Here is a 21,165-nt window from a genome sequence, read left to right as displayed (position 1 = left end):
CCTGTATATACCAGCCATTATCGCTCTATATACAGTAACGCCATCATCCCTGTATATAACACCATCATCCCTGTATAAACCAGCCATCATACCAGTATATACCATACATCATCCCTGTATATAACATCCATCATCCCTGTATATAACGCCATCATCCCTGTATATAATGTCCATCATCCCTGTATATGCCAGCCATCATCCGTGCATATAATCTCCATCATCCCTTGATATACCAACCAGGCTGCTATATACAGGGATGATAGGGGTTATATACAGGGATGATGACTGGTATATACGGGACAGATGAAGGTTTGATAGGGATGATAGCTGGTATATACAGATGATGGGGGTTATATAGAGGGATGATGGGGTTATATACAGGTGTGATGGCTGGTATATACAGAAATAATGGGGGTATATATTCTTTCATTTACTTTTAGAGAGGTGTACAACACTTTCTAATGCAAACTCCACTATCAGAGAAAAGCTTGAACTTCAGTAAGAATAGGAAATATAGCAGCATATGCAGCACAGTGCACCTCTTCATTTGTAAACATGCTGTTAAGGATCTGCCAGGCACAGCTTCTGTATCTACGCCCATAGTTAATCAGTCTGCACCTGCTTCCATGTCTGGGAGACTGACTCCATCTTCCACCACTGAGGATGGCAGGCTTAGGAGTGGGAGAGCCTATCATAGCCTGGCCAGACGGAGCTAGCTCCCGCCCTCTGTCTATTTATACCTGCCTTTCCAGTTCCTCCTTGCTTGTGATTCTTCTCGTTTGGTTTCCTGGCCCTGCTGCAGCTTCTTGATCTATTTGACTCTGGTTCATATTGACCCTGGCTTACTGACTACTCTCCTGCTCTGCGTTTGGTACCTCGTGCACTCCTGGTTTGACTCGGCTTGTTCACTACTCTCCTGCTCTGCGTTTGGTACCTCGTACACTCCTGGTTTGACTCGGCTCGTTCACCACTCTTGTTGCTCTCGGTGTTGCCGTGGGCAACTGCCCCTTTTCCCTTGCTTCTGTGTACCCTTGTCTGTTTGTCTGTCGTGCACTTATTGAGCGTAGGGACTGTCGCCCAGTTGTACCCCGTCGCCTAGGGCGGGTCATTGCAAGTAGGCAGGGACTGAGTGGCGGGTAGATTAGGGCTCACTTGTCTGTTTCCTTACCCCCGTCATTACACATCCGTTTTGGGGGGCCCACTGGGTTGGGGCCCACTCAGATGTTTTGACCCCCTCATGCTAAACTATTAGCTACGCCTCTGAACCCAACTATATACCTCTCCTCATGACAACACCCCTGCTCTAACAGAAAACACCAGTTCTTGTCTATCCGCTGTCTCTAACATCATGTTCTCTTTCTATCTGAAACTGAATCTTTAATCTTTCTAAAACTGAGCTATTTGTGTTCCCACAATCAACTAACCTACTTAAACCTTATGTCTCCATCTGAGTGTGTGGTACTACCATAACTCCTAGGCAGCATGCCCGCTGTCTTGGGGTTATTTTTGACTCGGATCTTTCCTTTACTTCACACAATCAATCTCTTACACGCTCCTGTCACTCCTACCTCAAAAACATCTCCAGAATCTGCCCTTTTCTTACTGAGGAAACAGCCAAAATTCTCATTGTCGCTCTGATTCACTCTCCTCTTGACTACTGTAACTCATTAGTAATTTGCCTTCCCCTCACTACACTCTCCCCTCTCCAATCTATACTTAATGCAGCAGCCAGGCTCATCTTTCTGCCCAACTGCTACACCAACGCCTCTATCCTGTGCCAGTCACTGCACTGGTTGCCTATACCCTTCAGAATTAAATTCAAACTTATTACTCTCACCCATAAAGCTCTCTACAGTGCTGCACCTCCTTACATCTCCTCCCCATCTCTGTCTACCACCCTACTCGCACTCTACATTCTGCCAACGACCTTAGATTAACATCCTCCATAATCCGAACCTTCTGCTCCCATCTCCAATAATTTTGTTGTGCTGCACCAGTCCTCTAGAATATTCCACTCCAGACAATCAGGATAATTCCCAGTTTTAAACGTGAACTGAAAACACAAAGTTTTAGATAGGCCTATAACATTCCCTAATCTGACTCCTTTCCCAGGCCTCCTTTTACATTTACATTACCCATCAGAATTTGACCCCCTCATTCAGCAGTATCCCCCAGAATCCTTGCACCCTAATGCACTTCATGTCTGTCATACACAGACACTAGCTGGTGACCGGCTCATGCAGCTTTATGTGTGCCGCCCCGTGTGTATAAAAGATGGCTGGACCATTATACTGAACAAGCACTTTTTACATTTTGTGTCTCCCTTATTTCCTCATAGATTGTAAGCTCTTTCGATCAGGATCCTCACTCCTCTTGTTTGAATTGTAAAGTAGTTTTGTCACTATGTAATGTCTGATATTGTCTGTACATGTTCCCTGTGAATTGCAAAGTGTTGCAGAATATGTTGGTGCTGTATAAATACAGATTATTTTTATTATGATTGTTTGTAAATACAATTGTTGTGCAGTTTGTTCACTCTTGTGGAGTATCTCATGGTCCCCGGTGGAAGGAAAAGTACCATTAATTCAAGTGCCAGCATTCTGAGAACAAATTATGTGAGACTGCCAATGTTTTGAAGGAAATAAAAGTTATTTGTTCCATTGCAAAAGTTCTGCACTGAATTTAAAAGAGTAGCACCCGTTACTTGCTGATCTAACATGAGGCGCCTTAATTCACAACTTCTCAGATAACATAGTTTCGCTTTAACTTTTTCATATTTATTACACCATGTTGATTTACAACCAAATGTGAAAAAAAAAGTTAACCTTGAACTGCTTTATGTACACCCTGTTTATGGATAAATATACATAAGGTAAATAGTCACTAGTTAATTCTTTATGAATATATTTTATTCTCATGCATGCTTTTGGGAAAACAGATTTATTGAACTGAATATGTGTTATTGTTTAAAAAGGAATTGTTATGATTTTAAGATTCCCCACATTTGTTTCGGGATAACAGGGGGCCTGTTAAGAGAGTAAGTCAACGAATCATGTGAAGTAATCTCAAATTACTGTTTCTGAGAAGACAGAGTGTATGTCACATGATCCTTTTCAAAGCTGCTTAGACGTATCATGTGACATAACATGTGATTCCATAGAACCATATTTGGTACTTTAGGGGGGTTCAGGGTTGTAATTTTAACCACTAGTATATCTTTATTAAGGTATCACATTGATATACTTATTTAAATATGTCTATCATAGTGACAGGTATACATGAGTTGTCTGGTTTAGAAATCCATTCTCATATATCCTATTAGCAAAATTTAACTTAATAGATGTCCTGTTCAGGATCGTCATCTAGAACCAAGAGCAGACCTGCAAACCTCTCACTTTGGAGAAATCGGCACATACATGCATTACATGGACAGCCAATTGATTTAAATGGAATCTGCCCCAGGCAAAACTGGACAGGACAATTAGACATTGTCTTGTTCGGAAACCCCAAGGGAGATAGGAGAGTCTGCCTTTGTCTCTCCCACTTCTCTACTCAGCTAGGAGCTGGAGACATGCTGTCACCCCGCCCCCCACGTGCTCATGAGTCAGCCAGTGACATCATATCACCGCTACGACCCATCTGAGCCGGGCGCGAGAGGCACTATTGTGCCTGCACTTGGCTCAGGAGCGAGTGGACTGGCGGGGCTTAGATAGCTCTGTGCCAGTCCGCTCTCTCTCTCTCTCTCTTTGATGCTCCTGCTCCCACCACCAATGTAGGACCTCTGCCCTGCTCCCTGCACGGATGCTCACCACTAGAGATGAGCGAACCGGGACAACCGAACCCGGTTTCGGTCCGAACATCGGGAAAAGTTTGGTTCGCAGCGAATCCGAACTTCACCGGGTTCGGCCGAACACGTTTTGACCGAACCCGGTCAAAAATATTATACAAATCGGCAGCCACTTGTCTCTATCAATCACTGATAGAGAAAAGAGGCTGCTGATTAAAAATAAAATAGAAAGCATTTTAAATAGAAAGTCCCTCTTCTTCCTCCGGTCCGACCTTCTTTTCTGACGCGGCAGCCTGTGATTGGCTGCAGAAGCCTCTGCAGCCTGTGATTGGCTGCAGAGGCCGCGGCAGCCTGTGATTGGCTGCAGCGGTCACATGGGCTGTAACGTCATCCAGGAATGTCGGGCCGGATGTCGAGAGGGACGCGTCACCAAGGCAACGGCCAGGAGACCGGACTGGAGGAAGCAGAAAGTTCTCGGTAAGTATGAACGTCTTTTTTTTTTTACAGGTTACTCTATATTCTGATCGGAATTCACTGTCCAGGAAGCTGAAACAGTTACTGCCGATCAGTTAACTCTTTCAGCACCCTGGACAGTGACTATTTACTGACGTCGCCTAGCAACGCTGCCGTAATGACGGGTGCATACATGTAGCCACCCGTCATTACGGGGCCTCATGCATACGACCGTAAAAACACCCGTTATTACGGGTCGTAATTACGACCCGAAATAGCGGTCCCATAGACTTCTGTTAGCCTCGGGTACCTTCCCGTTTTCTCACGGAAGGTGCCCGTGACGTTAAAAAGATAGAACATGTTCTATTTTTTTATTTTACGGGCCGTGCTTCTATACTTTATAATGGGAGCACGGCTCGGAAAAACGACCGGCTGCCCGTGGCCGGCCATGCCCGGCCGTGCTCATCTCCTGAAATACTCTGTGCTGCCTTAAACTCTGTGGACAGGTCAGGATCCTGTTTCTTTTAAATGCTGCTGGGGAACCCGCTCGATCCACTATATAAGGCTGCGCTACAGTGCAGCATTTAAAAGAAACAGGATCCTGACCTGTCCACAGAGTTTAAGGCAGCACAGAGTATTTCAGGAGATGAGCGTGCGGATCTTGTGCGGGGTGGTGACTTGCCAATCATGTGAAGGTGTTATTGAGGACAGGAGTGGAGGAGAGGTAACAGACTGAGCTACGTAATGGTAAGAGCAGAGTTCACAGCAGCACAGAGTATTTCAGGAGAGGAGCGTGCAGATTCAGTGCTGCTGTGAACTCTGCTCTTACCATTACGTAGCTCTCAGTCTGTTACCTCTCCTCCACTCCTGTCCTCAATAACACCTTTACATGATTGGCAAGTACCCACGTAATGGTAAGAGCAGAGTTCACAGCAGCACAGAGTATTTCAGGAGATGAGCGTGCGGATCTTGGGCGGGGTGGTGACTTGCCAATCATGTGAAGGTGTTATTGAGGACAGGAGTGGAGGAGAGGTAACAGACTGAGCTACGTAATGGTAAGAGCAGAGTTACATAGTTACATAGTTACATAGTTAGTACGGCTGAAAAAAGACACATGTCCATCAAGTTCAACCAAGGGAAGGGAAAAGGGAAGGAAAAATTTCTACACATAGGAGCTAATATTTTTTTGGTCTAGGAAATTATCTAACCCTTTTTTAAAGCCATCTACTTTCCCTGCTGTGACCAGCTCCTGCGGTAGGCTATTCCATAGATTCACAGTTCTCACTGTAAAGAAGCCTTGTCGCCTCTGCAGCTTGAACCTTTTTTTCTCCAGACGGAGGGAGTGCCCCCTTGTTTTTTGAGGGGGTTTTACAAGGAACAGGATTTCACCATATTTTTTGTATGTGCCATTAATATATTTATATAAGTTAATCATGTCCCCCCTTAGTCGTCTTTTTTCAAGGCTAAATAGGTTTAATTCTTTCAATCTTTCCTCATAACTTAAATTCTCCATGCCCCTTATTAGCTTCGTTGCTCTTCTTTGTATTTTTTCCAACTCCAGGGCATCCTTTCTATGAACTGGAGCCAGGAACTGAACTGCATATTCTAGATGAGGCCTCACTAATGCTTTGTAAAGTGGCATTATTACATCCCTGTCCCGTGAGTCCATGCCTCTTTTAATACACGACAATATCCTGCTGGCCTTTGAAGCAGCTGATTGACACTGCATGCTGTTATTGAGTTTATGATTTACAAGTACACCCAGATCCTTCTCAACAAGTGAATCCGCCAGTGTAGCGCCCCCTAGGACATATGATGCATGCAGGTTGTTGGTACCAAGATGCATAACTTTACATTTATCTACATTAAACTTCATTTGCCAAGTGGACGCCCAAACACTTAGTTTGTTTAAATCTGCCTGTAATTCATGAACATCTTCCATAGTCTGAACTATATTACATAGCTTGGTGTCATCTGCAAAAATAGAAATAGTGCTATTAATCCCTTCCTCTATATCATTAATAAATAAGTTGAATAATAGTGGTCCCAGCACTGAACCCTGGGGTACACCACTTATAACCGGGGACCATTCAGAGAAGGAATCATTGACCACAACCCTCTGGATACGGTCCTTGAGCCAATTCTCAATCCAATTACAAACTATATTTTCTAAACCTATAGTCCTTAATTTACCCATTAGGCGTCTATGGGGGACAGTGTCAAATGCCTTTGCAAAGTCCAAAAACACTAAATCCACAGCGGCCCCTCTGTCTAGACTTCTGCTCACCTCTTCATAAAAACAGATTAGGTTAGTTTGACAACTTCTGTCCTTAGTAAAACCGTGCTGGCTGTCACTTATAATGCTATTTATTGTCACATAATCCTGTATATAGTCCCTCAATAGCCCCTCAAACATTTTCCCCACGATGGATGTTAAGCTTACTGGTCTATAATTACCCGGGGAAGACCTAGAGCCCTTTTTGAAAATAGGCACCACATTTGCCCTGCGCCAGTCCCTTGGCACTATACCAGTCACTAGAGATTCTCTGAATATTATGAAAAGGGGGACAGAAATAACTGAACTAAGCTCTTTAAGAATTCTAGGGTGTAACCCATCTGGTCCCGGGGCCTTGTGCACATTTATTTTATTTAATTTAGCTTGGACCATCTCTACATTCATCCAATTCAGTATATCAACTGATATATTAACAGCACTGGCACCGGCTACATCAGCTGCTCTTTCTTCTGTTGTATATACAGAGCTAAAGAACCCATTTAGTAACTCTGCCTTCTCTTGATCCCCTGTGATCAACTCCCCATTACCATTATCTAGGGGTCCTACATGTTCAGACCTTGGCTTTTTTGCATTTATATGCTTGAAGAATTTTTTAGGATTTGTTTTACTATCCTTGGCCACCTGCCTTTCATTTTGTATTTTTGCTAATTTTATTACATTTTTACAGATTTTATTAAGCTCTTTATATTTTACAAAGGCTACAGCTGTACCCTCAGATTTGTATTTTTTAAATGCCCTTTTTTTGTCATGTATTGCCCCTTTCACAGAAGGTGTAAGCCATGTGGGGTTTAATTTGAGTCGTTTATACTTATTACCTGTAGGAATAAATTTTGCACTATAATAACTCAAAGTAGATTTGAAAATCTCCCATTTATCATTTGTTCCATTATTTGACATTAGTTCTTCCCAGTCTATATCCTGAATTGCCGCCCTCATCCTGGGGAAATTGGCTTTCTTAAAATTAAATGTTTTTGCCCTCCCAGCCTGCGTTTGTTTTTTACAGTATAGGTAAAATGTAACTATATTATGATCACTGTTACCGAGGTTTTCACGAACATTGACATTCCCAACAAGATCTGCATTATTAGAAATGACCAGATCCAACAGAGCTTCACCTCTAGTCGGGTCTTCCACAAACTGGCCCATAAAATTTTCCTGCAACAGGTTGAGGAAATGTCTCCCCTTTGCAGTTGAAGCCGAACCATGACACCAATTAATATCCCGGAAATTAAAATCTCCCATTATCACTACAGTACCCGCCTGTGCAGCCCGCTCCATCTGTTTATATATCTGACCTTCCATCTCCTCAGTTATATTGGGGGGTCTATAGATTACACCAAAAGTAATTTTTTCAGTGTTTACCTCCCTTTCTAGTTCCACCCACAAGGTTTCAACCTCCTCACAGTCTTCACCCACTATTGTCTCTTTCACACTCGCCTTCATATCACTTCTCACATACAGACATACACCACCACCTTTCCTATTTGTCCTGTCTTTACGAAAAAGTGTAAAACCCTGTAGATTTACAGCCCAGTCATGTGAAGAGTCCAGCCATGTTTCAGCAACACCAACTAAATCTATATTTTCTTCTAGTATCAAGGCCTCCAGCTCCCCCATTTTGCTTGCTAGACTTCTGGCATTTGTGAACATACACTTTAACTTGCCTGTCAGTTTTTCACTTTTATTATCAGAAATGTGATTTGACATTAATCGGTCCTTTTTATTTACACTGATGTTTTGTAACGAAAGGATCTCCTTATCTTGTTGTCTAGTCCTCTCCCCACATTCTGTTTCTCCCCCCACCAATATAGTCTGACCCCTCTCTAACCTGGCTACCCCTTTTTTTTCTACATTGACCTCCCTCCTCAGCCCTAGTTTAAATACTCCGCCACCCCAGCTAGAATTCTCTCCCCCAGCACAGCGGACCCCCTTCCATTTAGGTGCAAATCATCTGCAGAATACAGTTTGTACCCCAATGAAAAGTCAGCCCAGTGCTCTAGGAACCCAAATCCTTCTCCTCTACACCAAGACTTCAGCCATGCATTTAACTCCCTAAGCTCCCGCTGTCTTTCCTGTGATGCGCATGGCACAGGCAGTATTCCTGAGAATACAACCTTGGAGGTCCTTCCCTTCAGCTTGTAGCCTAGTTCTTTAAAATTATTCTTAAGGCTCCTCCACCTACCATTTATTCTGTCGTTGGTACCGACATGGACCACGACAGCTGGATCATCACCAGCCCCTCCCAGCAATTTGTCCACCCGTTCCACCACATGCCGAACCCTGGCACCAGGGAGACAGCAAACCATTCGGTTGAGGCGGTCTTGGCGACAAATTATTCTATCCGTCTTCCTGATTATAGAATCCCCTACAACTATCAATTGTCTTGGCTTGCCTGCATTACCATCCCGCCGACTACTAGCTGGGCTGTTCTCCCGGCTGTTAGGGAGATCAGTATCCACTAGGGCTGCCTTTTCTGAGACTGACACCCTCGCATCATCACCCAACCTGGCAATTTTGCTTGGAATGCCAGAAACCGGATCGGCTACCCTACCCGAGAAATACAGCAACACAATACAGAAGTACAGCAACACAATCCGGTTTTAGAACTCCACTTAGTTCACAAGCCACTTAAACCACCAAGCTCAGAAAGAGCACTAAATCTGCACGCTCCTCTCCTGAAATACTCTGTGCTGCTGTGAACTCTGCTCTTACCATTACGTAGCTCAGTCTGTTACCTCTCCTCCACTCCTGTCCTCAATAACACCTTCACATGATTGGCAAGTCACCACCCCGCACAAGATCCGCACGCTCATCTCCTGAAATACTCTGTGCTGCCTTAAACTCTGTGGACAGGTCAGGATCCTGTTTCTTTTAAATGCTGCACTGTAGCGCAGCCTTATATAATGGATCGAGCGGGTTCCCCAGCAGCATTTAAAAGAAACAGGATCCTGACCTGTCCACAGAGTTTAAGGCAGCACAGAGTATTTCAGGAGAGGAGCATGTGATTGGCTGCAGAGGCCGCTGCAGCCTGTGATTGGCTGCAGAGGCGGTCACGTGGGATGAAGCGTCATCCCTGGAGGCCGGCCTTCTGACGTCATCCTGACGTGCGTGACCGCCACTACAGCCTGTGATTGGCTGCAGCGACGACATGGATGAAACGTCATCGCTGGAGGCCGGACAGGAGGAAAGTAAGTATGACATTTTTTATTTGTATTTTTTTATTACATTAAAATTTTATTTTCCGCGCGCCGAGCATGGTACTGTCAAGGTTGCTGAAAGAGTTAGTGCAGCCCATTAACTCTTTCAGCAACCTGGACAGTACCATGCTCGGCGCACGGAAATTACAGGTTCGGTCAGAACTAGTTCGGTCCGAATCAAACTTTTTTGTGAAATTCGGCGAACTAGCCGAACCGAACTTTTCATAAGTTCACTCATCTCTACTCACCACCAACAATGATCCACTGGACAACGAGCATTAAGTATCTTCCTCTCCCCCCAACAACAGGCATTGCTCTAACCCTATACAATGAGCTATATTATCTCCCTACCTCTCTCCCCCCCCCCTCTGTTACCTCCTTTTCCCCCTGGTTAACCCTTACCTCCCCTATAAAATGAGCATTATCCTACCCTTCTCCCCTTACATTTAACCCCTACTTCCCCTGGACAAACCTCTCCTCCTGGTTCTGCACATTTTCCCTTTACCTTCCCTGTTTTGAGGTATACTGATACTATACCGTGAATATTTACTGTGTTGTGTATTTTGTGTTTTATATCTTAGTGTGATTTGTAATAGTAATAAACCTTTATTAACTATACAATTGTGTCGTAAATCACTGCGTACACACACAGTAGCAAGGCAAATAGATAGTGTTACACAATGGAAAAGGTAGAGGAGCTAGGCATATCCCTAATAAAAAAAAAGGTAGTATAGGGGTACATGTGGATAGGGGATAGGGGATACATGTGTGATTGCTTGGGGTCCGACCACTGGGACCCCCAGCAATGAGAAGAACGAGGCACCAAAAGTCCCCTGAAGTTCTCCATGAGAACCAAATGCTCTTTGTGTTGTGGCTGAAGCTTGTGATTTCCGACCATGAAGAAGAAAACAGCGTAGTTTGCTGAGCTATGCTGTTTCCGTAAGTCCCATAGAACTGAATAGTAGTTACGGAAACAGCATAATTCGCATGCTACGCTGCCTCCATAACCGCCATTCACTACTATGGGAGTTATGGAAACAGCGCAGCTCAGCGAGCTACGCTGTTTTCTTCTTCATGGTTGGAAATCAGCTGGAACACGGAGAGGTAGAGAGGTAGAACAGGGGTTTAGGGGGCCCCGTTCTAGGGATAGGTGTGGGTCCCAGAGGTGGGACAGGCATCTATCTGACATTTATGACATATCCTGTGGATATGTCATAAATGTCCCTGATGGGAAAACCCCATTAAGTAAGTCGGAACAACTTATTGTTGCGAGTTCATTTCAAGACGTACCATTGCAAAGAGTCGACTGCGCTCCAGACTGACTAATGCAGTAGCAACATCATCAATACCGGCTAACATCACATGCCTCACCGAAGAGAAGCAGTTCCAGCCATCAAATTAGGGTTGAGTTAATTAAATATTTGACCAAATATAGCAGGGTGATTTTTAAGTTAAAGAGGCTCTGTCACCAGATTTTGCAACCCCTATCTGCTATTGCAGCAGATAGGCGCTGCAATGTAGATTACAGTAACGTTTTTATTTTTAAAAAACGAGCATTTTTGGCCAAGTTATGACCATTTTTGTATTTATGCAAATGAGGCTTGCAAAAGTACAACTGGGCGTGTTGAAAAGTAAAAGTACAACTGGGCGTGTATTAGGTGCGTACATCGGGGCGTGTTTACTACTTTTACTAGCTGGGCTTTCTGACGAGAAGTATCATCCACTTCTCTTCAGAACGCCCAGCTTCTGGCAGTGCAGATCTGTAACGTCACTCACAGGTCCTGCATCGTGTCGGCCACATCGGCACCAGAGGCTACAGTTGATTCTGCAGCAGCATCAGCGTTAGCAGGTAAGTAGCTACATCGATTTACCTGCAAACGCCGATGCTGCTGCAGAATCATCTGTAGCCTCTGGTGCCGATGTGTCCTCGCTCGTCTGACACGATGCAGGACCTGGGGAAGTGACGTCACAGCGTGATCTCTCGAGAACACGGCTGTGTCTGCACTGCCAGAAGCTGGGCGTTCTGAAGAGAAGTGGATGATACTTCTCGTCAGAAAGCCCAGCTAGTAAAAGTAGTAAACACGCCCCGATGTACACACATAATACACGCCCAGTTGTACTTTTGCAAGCCTCATTTGCATAAATACAAAAATGGCCATAACTTGGCCAAAAATGCTCGTTTTTAAAAAATAAAAACGTTACTGTAATCTACATTGCAGCGCCGATCTGCTGCAATAGCAGATAGGGGTTGCAAAATCTGGTGACAGAGCCTCTTTAATTATATTGTATGGCCCACGAATGATGTTATAAATATCGAAATGACCCTTGGCAGAAAAAAGGTTCCCCACCCCTGTTTTAATGCTAGGACAAAACCATGTAGACAAAGCTTGATGTCTCCCACCACATTTCATTGTGCTATTTCTTCATTTAGCGAAGGAGTAAATTGATAGTTTGTAGATATTAGGCTGAAATTAAATGTTGTACAACAACTAATAAGTAAAAAAAAAAAAAAATCAAATAGTGTGAACAAATGGAAAAAATATAAGCACAAAAAACTAGTCAAAGTAGAATTACTTGATAAGAATTATTGCATCATAACATACACTGCCATGAAATTATTTACACCCTTTTTAGATCTCCTGTATTATTTTATATTATTCCCAATAATGGATTCCGATATTTTTTTTTTTAAGCAAATTTAAGTTAACACATAACATTAATTTTATTTTATTAACTTACATAAGTTTAAAAGTTAACTACCATCTATGTAAGGCTCTGTTCACGTCATTTCGAAAGTAGTGCTGTATGTCTCTGATGCAGACGTAAACATAGCCTTACCCATGTTAAAAAAAACTTGACCACTGGGTTCACCAACTTTATCAACGACAACTGCAATTAAATGTTTGCTATAATTTGATATCAGTCTGTCATATCATTGCTAAATCTAGACCTCACTATCTGTTAAACCTTACCAATTTCTTTCCAAGAACACCAAGCATTAGTTAAAGGGAATACAAGAAGAAATGAGAAACAATATCTTCAAATACAGTCTGGAAAGGATTACAAAGCATACATAAGGTTCTGGTACATCATAAAACCGCATACAAAAGAATTATGTCCAAATGCAAAAGGCTTGGTATAGTGATTGGCTTGCCAAAAGTACGCCTAGGCTCAAGTCGAGGATAAGACATCTAAAAACATTCAAAGAACATCCAAACAATTACAGGCCTCTATAAATTCAGCAAAAATCTGTGTTTGCAACTCCAAAGAAAACAATGACTGAAAAAAAAAATGATCCTCAAACTATTTGGAATAACGTGTTGACAGATGAATCAAAAGAAGAACTTTATAAACAACAGAAATCCAACAGAGAACACGTGTTCACTGCTTGTGGCTAAACAAGAGCAACTTAACTGCCTGAACTGTAAAGTTATGGAACATATTTCCATAGGATTCGGTAAGAGCTTTAAAGTGTGGATCCCGCTGATTGCCAGTATGAGTCAAGAAGGAATATTTCCTACTATGGCAAATTGGTCTGTGCTGTTCAAGTGGCTTTTAGCTTTCTCTGGATCCACTGGGGTTTGTGGGTATAGAGAGTTGAACTGATGGACTTCATTATTCCCCAAATAACATTACACATAGAGTGAAACTTGGTGGTGGTAGTGTGATGGTGTGCAAATACTTTGTTTCTTTAAGACCTGGAAACCTTTCCATTGTTGAATACGGAACTTTTCATTATACCAGAAAATGCGGTGAGACAGTAATCCAAAACTCAAAAGCAAATCTACATCTTAGTGGCTGAGGAAAAACAGAAATAACGTTTCAGATTTCCCAACGGGAACCCAATAAAGATTCTGTGGCATGCTGTAAAATGAGCAGTTCCTGCATGTAAAATTATTAATGTGCCAAGTGTGGGCTATGATTTTTCACCAGAGATGGGAAAGACTGATTGAATTATGAGATGTGTTTGGTTGCATGTATTGCTGTTAAAGGTGGTGTTGGGTTTCCCACGGGTTATATGGGTTTCGGATAACTTTATTCTTTATATGATCTAATCAATCTAAAACTGTGAAACTGTTCAGTGTGACATATGCAATATTTGACATATACACATTTTTATATCACTATAGAAGTGACATTTTGATCACGTGTTAATTTACACTGATTCGTTTTATAGTATGGGTATGCAATACTGGGTTTGGATTTTACAGTGTAACCCTAACATCGTGTTTGTTAATACGCAACTTTGCAATATGAGGAGCATTAAAGAGGTAAATAACTCTTTCAAATGCCATTTGAGGCATGTAGAGTGGACCCCCTGCTCAGGATTCTTTTCTATTAGCTAGAGTCAAGAGCCTCATCAAGCATGGCTCTATGCTATAGAAGACCACCGACTTCTGTTGAAAAGAATGGACAGAAATGTATTTTAATGGTGCCTGTAAAATTCTTTTTTTTATTATATGGATAAAAGGAGATGCCCCAACATCAGTACCCCGTGTGTTCCAATTCACACAAATTTTTCTATATCATGTATAATTAAAATGCTGTTTTTGCTAAATTCTAATCTACATTATGATCCACCTCAGTTGAACCTGTGTTTCTAACTCAAAATGATGCCTTAAAACCTCATGAAAATTCCTTAAAGTTTTGTCCCTGTTTAGATAATTAAAAAAAAAATATATACATTTATTAATCTACCATACAATTTACTATACAGATTTTTACAGCATAAAATTTGTACTTGTGTTGTTTAGGTGACCTGGAAACCTATAATAGAAACGGTGTCTCAAGGTATGCACAAAGTTTGAAAACCTTTTATTTATTTTCTCACCAGTGGGTAACTAGTGGGTAACTAAGCATACTTCTATGTTGCAAACTATGTTCTTAGGTTATCACCAGTAGCGGGCTTAAGCAATAAGATCTTGTTCAAAAGATCTGTGGTGTAGAAGAATACACAAACCCTTAAAATGAAATCCATATATCAAATATCAAAAGTATATTTTCATTTCAACATGTAATTATAGCTTTACTATTTAGAGTTTAGAAATTATTTCAACAATTTCTTATTTAAAAAAATAAATATATAAATTATTAATATATAGTTGCAATCAAAATTATTCAGCCCCCATTGAAAATGAAGTCTATGATGAGAATTTACGAACTTTCAGCTGTTTGCAAAAAAAAACCAACAACAATTAAACAAGAACAATTTAAATACCTCAATACAGCTAATATAACAAGTGGTCTCTACATATTCAACACAAAATGACACTTTTAACGACTACTGCAGTCTATACAACCAATCCAGGGCTTCATTTCTTTCATCAGGTGTGCTTGAGATAAAACATATGAAATATCTGGACTACTAGGGGTATGTTGACTGACGTTTGATTGCAAGTTAGAAATATGGCAAACGAGTGGTCCAAGAGGAGGGATTATTGCCTTGCACAAACAAGGAAAAGGATCCAAAAAGATAGCAATGGCACTGATTGCTCCTAGAGATACAGTTGGAAGTTGGCAGCATAGTTCCCCAGTTTCATAGTTAAAGGAACCCTGGTTACGCTATCCCCTGCAAGCTATTACCGACTGCGACCAGATTTCTAAGGAGGCAGGTGGTCAAAAACCCTCGAATTACTGCAAAAAGACCAGCAGCAAGATTTTGTGGCCACGAGCACTGAGGTTTCACTTTGCACAGTAAGGTGCAGATAAAATGCTAAAGGTCTCCATGCCCAAACTCCAAGGGGTACACCTCTACTGACCCAAAAGAACAAGAAAAGTAGGCTCAAATATGCTCAAAACCATGTAAATATTCTGTGGATCAATAAAACAAAACTGAAACTTTTTGGGCCTATGGATCAGCTGTATGTCGGGAGTAGAAAGAGTGAAGAATACGCTGAAAATAACACCCTGCCTACAGTGAAGCATGGTGGTGGATTGGTGATGCTCCGAGGCTGCTTTGCTTCCTCTTGAATTGTAAACCTGCAGTGTGTGGAGGGCATTGTGATTCATTCAAGTAAGAGGAAATCCTAGAAAAAACGTCATGCCTTCTGTGAGGAAGCTGAAGCTTGGCCATCATTGAGCCTTCCACTAGGACAATGATCTCAAGCATACCTCAAAGTCTACCAAATCTGGGGTTCAGAAGAAGTCCTGGAAGATTCTGGAGTGGCCATCACAGTCGCCTGACTTGAGCCCCATAGAAAATCTTTGGTGGGATTTAAGAAAAGGCTGTTGCAGCACGCAAACCCAAGAATATTAGTTACCTGGATGCCATTGCCCATAAGGAATGGGCTGACATTTTCTGTGAAGCTGCTAGAATCTGCTATCTGGCTATGCATCACGTTCGCAGCAGGTCATAACAGCAAAAGGGTATTCTACTAAGTACTAAAGTGGCATTAAGAGTGGCATTTTGTGTTGAATTTGGAGAAACCACTTGTTATATTAGTTGTGTTGGGCTATTTAAATTGTTCTTCTTGTTTTATTGTTTTTTGCAAACAGCTAAAAGTTAGTAAATTTTGCTTAGAAACCTAAATTACAATGGGTATTGAATAATTTTTATTGCAATTACGGGATTGAAAAATAGGGGATGGGGATGTGAGGTTTGTCTTGTTATAGCAGTGGTACTCAACATGTTGCTTTCCAGCTGTCGAGAAACTGCAACATCCAGGAGGTCTTACCAGAGCTTTGAAGAGGCACTTATTTTAGATCATGCAGTTATTCAATCAATCACATTTAGAAATGCAAAATATTGCAGGAATTAGAAATGTAAAACATTTTACAATATTTTACCTTATAATACAAACAGAGCTACTAGATGAAATATGCTATTCTTTTGATTAAGGATTAAATATTAAATTCTAGATGGAAATTCAAAACAAATCTGGTGAAATGTTTGAGTGCCGAAAAAAATGGTGAACATTTTTAATAATTTAATTTAATTCAATTTTAGTTCAGAAAAATGTAGAATTACTGGTGCATTTGTATTTTTAGCACAGGAAAATAAAAAATTATGTAGAATGTTTCATTATCTTTATTTGACCTCTAAAGTCTATACAATGTCGCCTGCAAGTCACAATTAAATTGTGTGATTACCTATTATTGGGGCCACAGCACAACTTTAATTGTTCCCTACAGGAGAAAAAGTTGAAAGCCAGCTTGCCACCATGTCATTTTTTTTGTGATGGTGGCATGGTTGCTTGGAACTATTTTCTGTAGGCAAAATTGGTGTTGTGGTTGCTATAATCCAACTGGTGATGCTGCTTTGGAGCCCTAGCCTTTATCCACATATATAAACTATAGGGACAAAATTATTGGGACACTTACACATTACCCCTACAGGAGCTTTTATGACATCCCATTCTAAATCCATAGGCATTAATATGGAGTTGGTGCCCCTTTGCAGCTAAAACAGCTTCCAGTGTTTTGGAAAGTCTTTACAAGATTTTGGAGTGTGCTTGTGGAAATTTTTGACCATTCATCCAGAAGAGCATTTGTGAGGTCAGGCACTAATGTTGGTCGGGAGGGCCTGGCTTGCAATCTCCATTCTAGTCCATCCTAAAGGTGTTTGATGGGGTTGAGGTCAGGGCTCTGTGCGGGCCAGTTAAGTTCTTCGACACCAATCTCACCCATCTATGCCTTTACGGACACTGCTTTGTGCACTGGGACACAGTCATACTGGAATAGAAAAGGGCCTTTCCCAAAAGTTGGAAGCATATAAATGTCAGAAATGTCTTGGTATGCTGAAGCGCCAAGATTTCCCTTAGGTGGAACTAAATGGCCTAGGCCAACCCTTGAAAACACCCCCATAGCATTATCTCTCCTCCACCAAACATTACAATTTGCACAACGCATTTAGGCAGGTAATGTTCAGACTGTCAGAGAGAGAAGCGTGATTCGTCACTCCACAGAACACGTTTCCACTGCTTCAGGGTGTAGTTGTGGCTTGATTTACACCACTCCATCTGACGCTTGGCATTGTGCTTGGTGATGTAAGGCTTGCATGCAGCTGCTCGGCCATAGAAACCCATGCCATGAAGCTCCCGGCTCACAGTTTTTGTGCTGATGTTAATGCCAGAGGAGGTTTGGAGCTCTGCAGATATTAAGTCTGCAGAGTGTTGGTGACTTTTATGCTCTATGCGCCTCAGCACTCGGCAACCCCGCTCTGTAATTTTACTTGGTCTGCCACTTGGTGGCTGAGTTGCTGTGGTTCTTAAACGCTTCCACTTTGTAATAATACCACTCACAGTTGATGGTGGAATATCTAGGAGGGAAGAAATGTCACAAACTGACTTGTTGCTATGGCAGCATCCTATTACGGTACCACGCTAATAGGAAATTCAGCGAGCTCTTTAGAACGACCCATTTTTTCACAAATGTTTGTAAAGTCGTCTACATGGCTAGGTGCTGGATTTTATATTCCTGTGACAATGGGACTAAATGAAACACCTAAATATAATGATTGTGTGTCTCAATGCATTTCTCCATATAGTGTATATTTAAGGCCTTTCTAAACATATTTATCAGAGTTTGTGGCATCTTGTTAGGCAAATGTGGTGCAGCTGGGTGAACATATGCTAAGCTGCATTTTATGTAGGAAGCTGAGTTATGTAAAAAAGAAAAAAAAACAGCAACAACTGAGCAATACAGAGCTCCATTTTTTTTTTTTAAAGGAATACGCTTGTGATATGACAGTTACTCTGGTTACATCTTCATTTTTGATGACTAGTGCAGGATGACACTTTTAGAAACCCATCCCCTCTTATGCTGACTATTTTGAATTGATAAAAATAAGTATTTGACGCGAAACATTGAAACATAGCAACGTTCTATGGACTACTATATTGTACAAGAACACCAACAGGTGCATTGTCAAATCTTGTGTGTTCAAAAGGACATATATAATGTAATATTAAAAGTATTGACTGAATTTTATTTTATAGAGCAACAATGCTTACAGCTTCTTATTTTCTACATTAAATCCATTCCTAACAACAGTATCCATAACCACCCTTATTATAAGATTTTTAAAATCCACATATCATCCAACCTACTAGCCACAAATGTTTTCAACATAAGCTTTAACCACTGGATAGAGAAAATAAAAACAACAGCATTGAATTTTTTGCTTTAGCTCATGGACCGTCTTGCTTAGAACGTTTGACTATTTAGATCTGTTGCTTTTTTTAGAGTGATCTGCTCAACTCCGAACTTTACTATGCCCAGAAGACAGTTTTGAGCTGTCTTTTATGTAAACCGCACAACTACAACATATTACAAAAGTTCCATACCTCCAGGCAGCTCTGCGGGGCCACAGGTTGCACGATATTCATCCACATCCGAGACCCACAGTTTCTTGTAGCAGAACTTCCATAGCCCAAAATGGGCAGCTTCACATGTCATGCTGTGGTTCTGTTTATAGGTATTCACCTCCACCCAAAACTCTGTCCCAACTGCCAACACAGACAGTGTCACCCCAACAAGGGCCACAAAAAAGGCCAATTTGATCTTGCCCTCTTGTGCATCAGACAAGCCTTTTCCACGTTGTCCTCTACCTCTTCCCGAGAAGCGCTGCTCCTCCTCTTGCACGAAAAAATTAGGCCACATCATTTGTGTAGTGAGGCTTTTTCCTTCAACTGCGAGAATTGATGTGAATAACCCTTTAGGTGTTCACCCTCTTCTCTTCTCCGATCTTCCTTCTCTGTTCCCTTAGTATTTAGGTCGCTCAAAGGCAATCTGCTGTAAGTTTCACAAGCTACAGAGACGCAGCAGGGACATCAATGTGCTCTCTCCTTTTCTGCTTTCGCTCTCCCCCTCTTGCTGTTACACACAGACGCACACACATGGCCTGGAAATAATCTCTGCACCTGTTACATTCATCACATCTCCCAGGCAGAGCTGTTATTTTAAGGTTCCCTTAAAGGCACTTGCCTCATGCACAGGCGACAGAGATCAGAGTGAGGCTAAGACAAAATGAAGTTAACTTATCCCAGTTCAGCCGTCGATAATGTGTGCACCTGCCGTGGATTTTTCTGTATCCTCTCTGTGTCCGTGCTGCATGTTCACATGCTTAGCTGCTGTATCTATGCTGGATTTTATTCTGCTCCTGCTTTGATTTCAGCTTCTTTCAGTAACGCTCAAATCCCAGAGCAACTTACGCTTTGCTGTCACAATTAACAGTAGCTTCTTTGGAGATCAGAAAGGCCTTATTTACTCCAGCCTTCCACTATGCTTTGGCCTGACTATTGATTGAGACTTCCATCTATAATTTATGAATAGCAAACATGGAAACCTGTGGAATGAAAATAAATGTTGTTTCGAAAGAAACCCCTGAAATATCTTGGCTGATTTCTTGTAAAATGTCTCTCGGCAAATTATTTATTGATTGCAAGGTAGGACATGCAGACTGCTTGGTGAATACATGGAGCAAACAGACTCTTGAGATTTTATATTTTTTTTAATCAGAAGGAATACTGCAGGGAAAGCCAATGTTGCAAGTAGAAAGGAATATCTTACACTGTGTCTGTGTGGTTAGAAGCGTATGTGCTCTGACAAACTGGCAGGACAGCTCAGTCAGAAACCAAACCGCCTCCAGCTCCAGAGATACAGAAATGCAAACCAGAATAATTGGCCAAATGTTATCTATAGCTGTCTTCCACTATATCTGATCTATACCACGTATATGTGCATTCCACAACAGAATTCCTGATCAATATGTCATGAATCACTATTTTACATTAAAAATGGAGTTCTTGTGACATATTTCAGCAAGAGGGGGAAGTCTAAATACTGTAATACAAAGCCACTTTACAAGTGACGTCTTATTGAACAATTTTGTTGAAGTCTTTGTCGCTATTTATGCCATTATGTTATTACCATTTATTCGGCATTAGAAATAACAGTGAAATACCAGGATGTACAGTGAAGGAAATAAGTATTTGATCCCTTGCTGATTTTGTAAGTTTGCCCACTGTCAAAGACATGAACAGTCAAGAATTTTTAGGCTAGGTTAATTTTACCAGTGAGAGATAGATTATATATAAAAAAAAACAGAAAATCACATTGTCAAAATTATATATATATTTATTTGCATTGTGCACAGAGAAATAAGTATTTGATCCCTTTGGAAACAAAACTTAATACTTGGTGGCAAGCACAGGAGTCAGACGTTTTTTGTAGTTGATGATGAGGTTTGCACACATCTTAGATGGAATTTTGTCCCACTCCTCTTTGCAGATCATCTGTAAATCATTAAGATTTCGAGGCTGTCGCTTGGCAACTCGGATCTTCAGCTCCCTCCATAAGTTTTCGATGGGATTAAGGTCTGGAGACTGGCTAGGCCACTCCATGACCTTAATGTGCTTCTTTTTGAGCCACTCCTTTGTTGCCTTGGCTGTATGTTTCGGGTCATTGTCGTGCTGGAAGACCCAGCCACGAGC

At 41.6% G+C, this 21,165-nt stretch overlaps 1 protein-coding gene across 1 annotated transcript in view; it reads right to left on the bottom strand.

Annotated features, from left to right (window-relative positions):
- The window catches only part of CACNG6 (calcium voltage-gated channel auxiliary subunit gamma 6), a 218,302-nt gene extending 198,395 nt beyond the window's left edge, over positions 1 to 19,907 (bottom strand). The window contains exon 1 of the mRNA XM_075839974.1: positions 19,018 to 19,907. Within this exon, the coding sequence (XP_075696089.1) occupies positions 19,018 to 19,336 (319 nt within the window). The 5' untranslated portion in view covers positions 19,337 to 19,907. The remainder of the gene's footprint in view (positions 1 to 19,017) is intronic.
- Positions 19,908 to 21,165: the final 1,258 nt, after the last annotated feature.

This window comes from Rhinoderma darwinii, chromosome 10 (assembly GCF_050947455.1).
Source record: "Rhinoderma darwinii isolate aRhiDar2 chromosome 10, aRhiDar2.hap1, whole genome shotgun sequence".
NCBI lineage: Eukaryota > Metazoa > Chordata > Amphibia > Anura > Rhinodermatidae > Rhinoderma > Rhinoderma darwinii.
This window is presented reverse-complemented; position numbering and strand designations above follow the sequence as displayed.